General features: G+C 49.4%; 1 protein-coding gene across 2 annotated transcripts in view; it reads right to left on the reverse strand.

Annotated features, from left to right (window-relative positions):
- Positions 1–1,016: 1,016 nt before the first annotated feature.
- LOC125951696 (uncharacterized) overlaps positions 1,017–11,811 on the reverse strand; it is a 35,188-nt gene continuing 24,393 nt past the window's right edge. For both annotated transcript variants that reach the window (XM_049680675.1, XM_049680674.1), the window contains 4 exons: positions 10,517–10,683; positions 3,412–3,548; positions 3,049–3,225; positions 1,017–2,822 (listed from right to left, as the gene is read on the reverse strand). In XM_049680675.1, coding sequence (XP_049536632.1) covers positions 2,704–2,822; positions 3,049–3,225; positions 3,412–3,548; positions 10,517–10,683 — 600 coding nt within the window. In that variant the 3' untranslated portion in view covers positions 1,017–2,703. The remainder of the gene's footprint in view (positions 2,823–3,048; positions 3,226–3,411; positions 3,549–10,516; positions 10,684–11,811) is intronic.

An 11,811-nucleotide genomic window follows, 5' to 3' on the forward strand; every position in this document is an offset into this window, starting at 1 on the left:
TATGCTCACGATGCCATGCCAATTACATTGCATCGTGTTCGTTCTTTGTTTAAATTTCTTATCTTTTTTTTATAAAATATAAATGCCAATCGCATTCGTTTGAAGCAGCCTTTAAAAATAGATATGCACCCAACATAAACAGGTAGCTTGCTTTTATAGTATCCATGTTAAATATTAAAAATGAGATCTTGTAACTTATAGAATGATCCTTACAGTGAGTATCAATTCGTGTATCCTGCCAGTGTACGCTTATCTCCCCATTCCGGCTCGAAATGGCATCATGAATTCATGTTCGACCACTATGGCCACCGTCCTAGAAGTAACTTTGAATTACATTGAAAACGGAAATGGCAACATTAAAATCTATTTGTAAAATCGAAATCACGTTCCAGTTTTCAATTCGCACCCTCACGCCCCAACGGTGCCATCAACACAACACAAATGGATGCTTGTCGCTTCGTCCGTAGCGCGGGCGAACCGAGGGAAAGCTTCGCCAAAGCACCGGACTCTGTTCCTCGCCATGAGCCATGCCACGGCACCCCACGCTCTAATCTAATCCAATATTTACGTCCATCATTAGTAGGTTATGGTTATTGAAATGATTGTTGCTTTTCCAGTACCGACCGGACGGACCGGCGGACGTCCGGACGAACACACTCTCTAATGAAATCGTTCGCATCAGCAGCGCAGAGGGTGGAGATTGGGTGGAAATATTTTTCCGCTTGATTAAACCTCAATTAGGGTTTGCTTTGAGCGGGATCTCCATCGAGTGGAGGGGTGAACAACAAATGAACGGTGCAACCGAGTCCGAGTATCGCTGACCGGGCGGACGCTGTTGAATTAAAGATTCAATATTGCTGCCGCAATCCATTTCTAACTCCTCCGAGGTACGATTAATGCGTTTCTGTTTGGCTTGCGCTTGACCTTTTATGTTTTCGCTTTGAACCCAGGAGTCGTTTCGAGAGAGAAAATAAAAGAAAAGCTGGCTCACGATAACCGCGCGCCCATTTGTTCTGTTCTGAACGCTATGATCGATGGTGGTTAAATTAAATAAAAATCGCCTTTTTGGCATCGAATGAAAACTGAACGAAATGGTAAACCATTTCGTGAAATAATGGCCCGCTATTATTTCACTTTTGCGTGCGGTTCGTGTGTTTAGCCTTGACGTGAGACCGACTAGTGCTCGCCAGACATGCCGGCGCTATCAAGTGGCGGCTGTGCGTGAGTCACACAATGGGCCGTGACTGACGCCAGATCATGCATGCTAATCCAATGGGGGGGAAATGTGCTCAATCCAATCCAATCCAATGCGCCACGACTGACCGCACACATCTACATAATTAGAGAAGGGTTGGGAGGGGATTAGCGAGTTAGCGAGAAAGTGGATTATCGGCGCAGGTAATCAACCAAAGGTTTTCCTCATTCTGGTGCGTTTACTGTTGACATGCAACAATGTATAGGCTATCGGTGTACATTTCTGCTCCAGTCGATCGAACGTGGGTCGATCATTTTGGGGTGTTCAAAACCACAACAGAACACCAGGGCCAGGAGCGTAGCTTCGACTGGTCTAGGAATGGGGGTTATGTTTTTGGTAGTTCCATGAACAGAAAAAAAACCAGAGATATCACCATGCAATCATCCTACATCCTGGTGATTACAACACAGCACAGCAAGCACCGGATATGAGATAACAACACCGAAAAAAAAACGGCCAACAAAAAGTGCTAAAACAAAGATAAATAAACCACTCCCGCCCGAGTGCATGTAATGTAGTGGATGGAGTGATGGGGAGATGGGGTTGGTTGTTTTTCGATTTCGTCCACCGTGACGTGGTTTGTTTTCGTTCCCGCCTTTTGATGCAGCCGTCGACGATGAGCGGCGTCGCTGCACATCATCTCTTTCCAAGCACCCTGTTTTGGAGCACCCCAATCCAACAGTCGTCACTCGTTCTGATGGTCTGGACTATCCGTCAGCTTGCCCGCCAGCCAGCCAGTACTGAAATGGTACTTTCCCCGCCGGGGAGGGAGCTTGCACTACTGATTACGGTGTTCGCGTTGTCCAGCGCGTCCCTCGAATGATGGTCATTCCGTGTTCTCAGGAATTACATTTTTGTTTTATCTCGTTCATCTCGTGCTCTGATTATCGACCTAACGGGAGCACACACACTCGCACTCACACAGCATCCCGGTTGCAGTCAGCCGGGACCCACGGAGTAGGCCATGACGATGTACACTCTGGCGGTTGGCTTTTCTGGTTTGGGAAACAAATTTCTGCGCCAAACAGCGGGCACACCTGGTGTTGGCAATCTAGTAGGCCAGTGAGCGCGCCGCCCGCGGGAAATGGTGCTCTACTCGATGGGTTGCTGAGATGATGATGATGGGTCCAGCCCCGATGGCCGGCTGGAAGATTGATGGATGCCGGTCGTCGGTGCAGTCGAACCACTTGGACCGATCTCACCATCAAGCTCATTGATTGTGTATCAATAGGAGGTGGGTGGGTGGGTGGGTGGTGGGTAGTGGGGTTGAGGATCGGTGGGTTTTTTGTTGGTTGTTGTTGCCGTCTATCTGTGAAGCGTGCACATGATGCGCTGTGGGCTGTGTGTTCCTGTGCACTGTGCGGACACGGTAATTACAATAGCCGGACCGGTGCTCCTCACGATGGCCAGCTCGTGGGTGGCACGGGGTGTGTGACGCGCTCATGCGCTCATAGGTAGTTGGGGCGCGAAACGCAGCACAGGAGTCCCATGTTTTTGTAGAGCGAACCACGGCGCCGTTTCGCTGGCCACGGTCCGTTGATTTCGGCCGTCAGGGCGATTGTTTTCTCTGCAAAACAAAAGAGCAGAAACCAAGAAAAGGATGCACACCGAGGGAGAGAGGAGAGAGAGAGAGAGAGAGAGAGTGAGAAAGGTGCACGGGTATGAGAAACAGTGGCCGTCCTGGCTGGGCTTTATGAGCCTCTCCCGGAGTGCCGGGGGGGGGGGTGTGTTATTTTCGGATCGATCGATCAATCGACCGACCGCTGTGTCGGCAGCGGCGCGCGCGCGCTTACCCAGGTAGGTTTCCTGCTGGGGCATAAACTCCTGCAGGTCCTGCAGTATTCGGGCAATCTCCTGCGAATCCTTGGTGATGCTGCACAGCTCCTCCTGGTTGAAGTCGGGCGTTATTTGCTTGCAGAGCAGTATCTGACTTATCACGTTGCCCAGGTTCGACGGTCCGGCACGGTTTTCTGCACACCAACCGGCACCACCCGGCACCACGACGGCACGACAGCAGCATGGCGACAGACAACAGAACATGGCGAAAGAGGCGAAGGAAAAAAAAAGGAACATTGGCGCTGGTGACGATGTTATATTGCAAATCTTCTGCAGCCCCGCACACTGCGATGGCATCGGATGGAGGCCACTGAACTTACCGTAGTAGCCGGACATATCCATCGGTATGACCTGCACCAGCCGATGGCTTTTGATTAATTCTCTAAGAAACAGTTGAGCAAGGTAGAACAGCAGCACCAGATGTGGGTTATCGGTCAGGATGCCCTCGGCGATGGCCCTGTGGAAAAAGCGATGGATCGTAACGGATTTAGGTTAGCAGCACCGGATTTACTGCCGATGGCCGCTCGCGCCAGCAACGGTGCGAGCAGCAGCAAGTTAATCAATATTCAAGTGACGTCGATAGTCTACCTCCAGCCGTACAGAATAGAGCTTAACGGGCACAGAGGACGAGAGTCAGCGTGTATTGGTGTGTGTGTGTGTTTGTACAGTGAAATGGCAACATCCTAACCATTAAACCGAGTCTCGCGATGACCAACCACCAATCGTGTGCCACGTAAATGGTGATGGAAAGCATGGTAGATCCCATGGAAACAATGGACCACCGTGAGCCTCATGAACACCGGTAATGGCCAATAATTTTCGCTCGATATCTCATCCGGGTCCGGGTTGGCCCGGCAGTGTTGCACACATCAAACGTTCGGCACCGCGACACCGCGGTCACCACGAAAAGCATGACTCTCGTGGCATACGATCCGGGAGCTTCGGGAAATTGTGTCAATGTTCATACTTTCAGCTCCATCATCAGTGTTGGTTGGACACCGGCCGCTGGCCACCCGGTCCATCCGTTATTCGGGCGTGATTGGAGCAAGCTATTTGTGGTCCAGGGCCAGGGGAGGGGCCAGGAGTCCCATACGACGTACCCATACGTACGAACGATACCTCTCCAACGTTGACCAACGTCGTCGAATGGTAATTGGGTTATGTGCTTAAAGCTTATCATCCCATCATCCCGAACCTTCCCGAGTCGAGTTTCGACTCAACACAATGATCGAGAGAGACGAGACCCCCCTCCCCCCCTCCTCACTGGGCGAAAACCCACAAATACAATGTGAATGCACCCTGTGGGATCGGGACATTTGGTTTTGGCCAGCAGTCGATGGGCGGCGCTGGTGGTTTTGATACAAAATGCATCAACCCCTTTAGGAACCCTTTAGGGTTGCAGGGATGATTTGCGGTTTACGTTGGAATGGAACTGCCCTAGTCCTATCCTGCGGTGCGGTTAAACGAGTTCCAGACCACAACAAGAACGCACACCGAGTTTGCTCCAGTTTGTACGCATCGAAGAGAAAGATATTTTGTATAGAAACAAGATTGTAATCCCCTCGAGGGGATGCACCAGCACACTGTAGCTTCTTTGTTGTGGTCCTTGGCCTCCCCTCCTCTTCCTCCCCGCTTGGCAGGTTGACGCTGAGTCAATTAATTACCATTGAATTGATATTGTGTGTCGGACCGTCGGCTTGTCGGTCCCCCGGAGCAGATAATAGGCAAAGATTGAGGTGCTCTGTGGTGGTGGGAGAGTGGTCTGTCGGTACAGAGTGATAATTGCTTCAAGAGCCGACCTAACGCTCCCATCGGGCTGCTCTTAATGGCAAAAGGGATTTACCGAGGTCGTTATGCGGAATACGGCAAAACGATGCTGCTGTTGCTGCTGTTGCGGCAGAAGTTTTTCAAAAGAAACGTAGCATCCGTCTGTCCGGAGCGTCGTCAAGATTGTTTGTCCGGATCCTCGGGTGTGCCAACCAGGTAAGGTTTTTGGGGCCAAGAACACGGCCGTTGTACGTAACGTCTCTTGAGAGTTGAGCGGCTGTAACGGTGACAGTGGCCTCGGTTTCACAAGAAAGAGGACGGAACAGCATTCGGTTGGTAACACGTTTGCTCCATTTCAGCACCACCGTACAGGCGGTGCGTGAGAGACACACACAAACACAAACACACGGTCGATGAAGTGTTAATGCGAGTGCTGCAAACGAAGAAATCATGTTTCTTCTCCTGTTCTCTTGCTTGTTTAATGAGACACAAGGTAATGCGGCGGGTGGGGAGGTGCTCTTTAAGTCAAAAATCATGTTTCCGTTATGCTAGTACCCTCACGGGATCACGCAGGGAGTGTGCTGACGGCTTCGTGTTATTACATAAATGTGGAGTCGTCCCTGCCTCCTTCTTTCTCTCTTTCTAAACCCATCGATTTATGCGGATTCTTCTTGAGACTTTCAATTCGAGGAATCATGCGGTACGTACGCATCATCGCTTCCATTCAGCAGGTTACTTTCGCTAATGAACCAGCCTACCGTCGTGGGTCGATCGAATCGATGAACCGCACAACGACTTGACTACGTGCTCTCAGGGATCCTGGCTGCCGAAGTGGCTTTAATTTAATACAATCCATTCACCATTCCTTGTCGGCAAGTGCAAACGCTAATGAAGGTGAGACGTTCGATGGCGTTGAGCCGTCGTCTCCAGGTACCGTAGATCCATGGAAACGCAAACTCAAAGGCGAAACATATTTCCATCTCCCGTGGCCATCGATGTCGATACAGAGCAGATGGTAATGATCACTCTTTTGGTAACCGGAGCGTCTTCATGAGATGATAATAGGGGATACAAGTAGCAACAGATCCAGCGCCAGTGGCGCCATTCGAGGCTCGTTCACTTTGAAGCATTCTACGGTGTATCGTATCCCCGGGGGTAAGGTTATCTGACACTCGCAGCTGGTATTTACCGGCATCATCTGCATACGCTTTCGTATGCGCGGTTGTGTTGTGCTAAACGAGAAGCACTCAATTCACCACCCAAGTCAAAACAGCTCAAACAGGGAAGCAGCAATTCGCCGATGGCATTGGCACTGGTGTTCGGTGGGGCAATAAAGTAAAATAAATAATAAGTACCAATACCTCTGACGTACGGCGCATTTCAGTAGATCACCTTTAATCGATGGGACCGGAGCGGAAAAGCGATCCGTTAGCATACGGTGTTGTTTACCGCGTTGTACCTTCGATCGATGTGCCATAGCCGCTAACTCTGGGACAAGTATCTGGGACACATTTGGTATCCACTTCCCGGAACCAGAACCTGAAGGGAGTTCGGCTCGAATGAGTAATTTATTGTCATCCCTTGGATAGCGCCGAGACCGTACCTTCGGCAACAACAACCGGTACCTGCGACCAAGCACCAAGGAAAACAATTTGCTACAAAAGCTTAAGAATTTTACAGACCGGAGCATCCACACACCGGCGCTGACTGCCTTTGGTCTGGGTCTGGGGTGCTGGAGTGTTGTTTTCGGTTTTGTGTGTTTTCGAACGCGCAACCGAAGCGTTAGCACGTGTCGTGAAGAGCCACGACCCACGACGTACGGAAGACGTCCATAATTAATGTACTTCATTACACGCCGTTGGTCACATACTTCGGTTCGTTTGGGCACGTTAAGCCATACCGTGGAGTGGACCGTTTCGGAACGCCGGTACCCCGGAAGTGTAACAAAACTTTGCCCGGAGAACCGCAATCGGTCTCGGTGTGCCGCTGGAAATGGCTTCCCCGGCGAAAAGAAGCGAACGAACCCTCATCAGGAACGGGATCAAATGGTTCCCTGGTGTCCCTGCCGGATATCGTAGAGACCCCCATCCAGCTGACGTGAGCGGTGAGCGACGAAGATCGCGTAGCGCAGGTGTAAAGTAGCTGATAAATGACAAGCCACGTCTGTGTTTATGGAGTGGAACGCGGGAATGATGTGTTTAGAAGCGGCTCGGAATGGCGCGAAAAGAAAAAGTGAAATCTTTTAGACAAGCCTCCATCATGGAGCGCGTTGCGCTGTTGGACCTCCGCCCGGTGCTTGTGTAAAGTTTAAAGATAAACTAAAACAAATCACGACTTGGGGTTCTAAAATGGTGCACTTATTTGGAAAGTTTTAACACCCAACGATGAGGCGATCTGGCCCGACAGTTCATTTCGTGCGAAGTTTCATCTTTGCTCCTCGATCTCTGAGATTGACCAGCTGGAGTGACCTTTCATAAAGATATTATTTTCATTAAAGAAATGTGTTTTTTTTCCTATAAAAAGCGATCCCACTCCGGATGGCACCGGAGTTTGGCTCGTTTCGCCAGAATGATATTGCCGCCAAACCGTGGCAACCATTTGGTGGCAAACCATTAACCCGTTTTGCATTCCCTTCGTACCTTCGCATGATTTGTTGTTGCATCCCGTTCCCATTGCCCGGGCTCATTTTAAGTGACTCGAGCGCGGGCATTACTGGAATGCGTCATCGCGATGGCAATATGGTTCCCCGGTTACCGATTTGCATGGGATTCCTCTAAACCATTGAGCAATAAATCAGGCTCTACTCTGTTCCTGGCCAATCCCTAATGCCACGCTCCGGGCTGGCAGCATCAGCACCAACGAAGTGAATGATTTCATGGAGTGGTACAGGAACCTCTGTTTCCGTGTCCGCTGTACTGTCTCATCCGCATTTTAAATCCTAGCACACCACCACCACCACCTCTACGGGAGAATTTATACTTTACAAAAACATATTTCTCGCGCATCTAGCGCCGCCTGTGCACCGAGCGGCAATTGAAGATAATTTATTAGCCAGGAATGCCTTTGCTTCCCGGGCCGGGCATCCGGGCATCGAGACCATGAAATGCCTTCAGTGGCGGCGTGCTTTTTCTTCTTCTTCGCCACTATATAGATATAGGCCAGGGTGATGATTTACGGGTGAATTATTTGAACTTTATAATCTCACTACGTCCGCGTGAAACGTGATCCCACAGGGTCCACAGGATCACCACCACCACACCACGTAGTGGTGGATGCTGGCGTCGTCGTCGACGCTTCAGCAATGTCTCCTGTGGAGCTTGCTCATAAATATACAGCGGGCAGCAAGGCACCAGCGACCAGCACGTGAATAGAAGATTATCTCGTCGTTCCCACGCGCCTCCAGCAAATCTCAGGCAGCATAGTGTCTCGTAGCTCGTCGTCGTCGTCGTCGTCGTCGTGGGTTATCATCACTCGGATCAATGCTCCCGGGCAGTCCAAGGGTGTGAACAGGGAATGCCGCATAGCCACGGGGCACTGGAGCTAGACACTGTGTTAGTCGCTTGATCGTTGCACTGCGAACGGTAAGGTTTACTGCTTTTTGTACGATTGAAAAGCGTTTTTTTCAACACTTTTTATTCTTCATTTCGGAATCCTCCTTCGTACCAGACAGGCCACAGCACCGCGCAGCGCTTCAAACTGTTTGGATCTGGCTTCTTCATTAAGTGATGCCCCAGGGTACATCATCTAATTTCCTTCAACCCAGACGGATTACTGCCGCTCTGTCTCTCTACCGTTTCACTTTCTACCTTTTTTGGTTGGTTTTTTCCTCCGTTTGCGCCTCCACAGCGATGGGCGAGTTTCGGACGAGCACTGATAAGAAGTATGTGGGGGGAAGCTAAGGGAGCATAGACACGTGCTTTCCGCGGTGCAGAAAACTTTCATCGAAAAGTATGAGATTAATTCGCGAGAATAATGTGATTTACTGCCTTGCAACTTGCGAAGCGAAGGTATTTTCGAATTGAAAGCTAAGGGGGGAAGGATACGTGCTTATCATATCAATGCTCAGTCACATCTTTCATCATGCAGCCCATGATGGGGCTTTGGCTTATGGGTGCATAAAATGACATTTCTAGAGGGTAGTATCAAAGCCATCTCTGATCGTAGAAAGCCCATAAAAGGCTGATGAACATCTTGCCAGAGCCTTGCACTCGTTGAGACCAAGGCTAGCTAAAACCGTCACCCGGTGAAGACGGCGTTGCCCAGGACGGCCAGTTCGTGAACAGGTGGCTGGATAAAGTTTCGCAATTTTCTTCGCCTGCCCATTGCCTTCTAACTGATATAAAAATCCATAATGCCACGCTCACGTTCATCTGTCGGCCACCATTCCAACGAGCAAAAGTTGCATTACAAAACCTGTCAGCGCGACCCACTGCTCGACGTCGAGCTGCACAGCTGAACAGAACTAGAGCAAAGTAGGAAGAAAGCTGCTTCGTGGAGCTAGTGCGCCTGATACTTTCCACGGACACCTTTGCTGAGACTGAGTCTCAAATGACACACCGATACAGGTCACCTGGTGGCAGAACTTTTCCAAACGATTATCTCGGCGAACAAAGCCGCCTCGAGTCCAAACGAAAGAAAAGAAAAGCAAACTGTCGACAGCAGCGGACGTGAGGGGAACGGAAGATGCAATAAATTGCACAAATTTTGATACCTGTTGGTTGCTATTATCCTTTTATCCAGCACGGATGAGCGGCGAGGGAAGGATGATTTAAAGAGAAATGTCCAACTTTCTCACGCCGTGGAATAGTTTGCGACACAGAACGGCTTAGTGCGAGTTGGAATTGAAAGAAGGTGCGTTATTAGATTTGTTTTAAGAGATCCGAGTGGCGGAGCCAATTTGTTTCCTTCAAGCATTGCTAAGAGCATTTTGAGAAGTTTTAATGCTGGATCATGAATTGAAACATTCAACGCTGCTTCAAACAGTTGTAAGCGCTTTCATCAACGCATCTTCTTTTATATTGTCGCAATGATATTGTCATTCTCAGAACAACTGTTCTAGTGACGCTAACGAGACGCACGTGAAGCTGTCTCATGAACAACATTCAACATATACCCGAGGGCACAAAACCATGCGATGACGCGGCCCGGCAGTGTCACTGGCGTCGACGGAGACGGTAAATATTTAAACTGGGCAAAGCCAATTTTCAGCAGCTCGTTGAAGAAAACAACTTCCGGTCCGGCCTTTACCGGATTCTTGTTTGCATCTCGTTAGTTCACAGACAGAGTGGCCCTACGCTCTCAAAACGCAGCCGTTGGTCAGTGGATGAAACGACACGAAGAGAACTTTCCCTTCATCTCTCACGTGCCGAGATCCGGTGTGAGACGAGAGGGCAACAATGATATAGACTTCTCAGTGCATTAACGAGCCTCGGAACTTGTTTGAAGCATCCAAGGTCTAACCTGCGCTCGAGTGCGCTTTCAAAGTCATCTGGCGGAAGGCAGAAGACCCAGGTCTTGAGGGGTCTCGAGAGAAACGCTGTTAAAGTATGCTTATCCAACGACGATGACAATGAGATGATAATACGCTAACACAAAGTCAACTGTAAAACACACTAACACATATTCTTGAAGGCCGTGTTCTGGATGCTAGTTACTTACGTTCGAATTTGGGGCAGTATTAGGGCGGCGGTATGCTTGCAGGCTTCGACGCAGGATCGGCGCAACTTCCGAATTTTCTCCCGCAGCTCCGGACAGTCCCTGGACTGGCCGACGTGGATAAGCAGGTCCCGGAACAGTGCCACTTCGCTGTTAATTTCGAGGATGAGCTGAAGCGAGAGAACAGATGTAGGCGGTTAACGTTATGGTGTTTTAAAACTTTTGATGATTTGGTTTCGGACCTTTATATTAAAGTCATGCTTAAACAGGGAGCTCAAAAAGATTAACAACGTAAACACGCTGTAACATTGTCCAATGATGTTTCTATACATCCACCAACCTAAAAGATGATTTCTAATTTTCATTAGTCAAACTTACGTCGTACGTCGATGAAATTCCCCAAAAGTGTTGAAGTGGTTTTTGGAAATGTGTGCTTCTTGTCCTCAGGGCGGAAGATAACTTGGTACCGGGACAAATGCATCTCATGAAATCCACTCTACTATTCGAAACTCGTTCGCTTCATTGCGCAAACACGTGGTAGGGACGGAAGTGGGCTTACTTCTATTTACCAACCATAAGTATCGTACCATTGTCATGCCCGCCCTTCCTTCGGGACTCGCTTCCGGAGGCTTCTGGCACTGTACAATTGTACTTCCTTGCTGGTGCAACGATGTAACGCCATTGTTTCGTCCCACAGGCTTGAGCATGTCTTTGAAACCTTTTGAATATTAATGCCACTACGAAATGTGCTCCCCGGGCTCCCCGATGGTGCGATGGTGAAACTTTCAATAGGTCAATGACTGCAGTTATCTACAGTTTCGGGAGAGTATCATCTTGCGGAACCTCCGGAAATAGCCGGAAGACGACTTGGTGACAATTTATCCAGCAGCAAGGATGGTTGCATGGTTGCATCCCCGGTGGTGAGTGAAAGCAGCAGGAATCCCACTAGATGCCCCATAAGATGTTAGGATATGGGTATATCAATTTGCCCACAGCCACGAGTACCACCAGCTGTGTGGTTGGTGTGGAGCTCGCCAACGAAGCACGGCCGCAAATGGTTGGAAACAATGGTGTTCGTGAATGCAAATTTGGCCAAGACATGGAATGAATAGTAACGGATGTTGCAGTACGTTTCCAATTGCGAGAGTTCCGAAAGGGAAATTACAGAAACGTAAAGCGCAGCGGACTGTGTGCATTATTCCAGTTTGGAGAAAACTTAAATTGGTTGCTTGGATTGGTTTCTGGGTTGATGGAGTGCCTTGGAATGACTCTTGGAAAAGTAAACCGAAAGTGCTAGC

This window comes from Anopheles darlingi, chromosome 2, assembly GCF_943734745.1.
Source record: "Anopheles darlingi chromosome 2, idAnoDarlMG_H_01, whole genome shotgun sequence".
In the NCBI taxonomy this organism is placed as follows: Eukaryota; Metazoa; Arthropoda; class Insecta; order Diptera; family Culicidae; genus Anopheles; species Anopheles darlingi.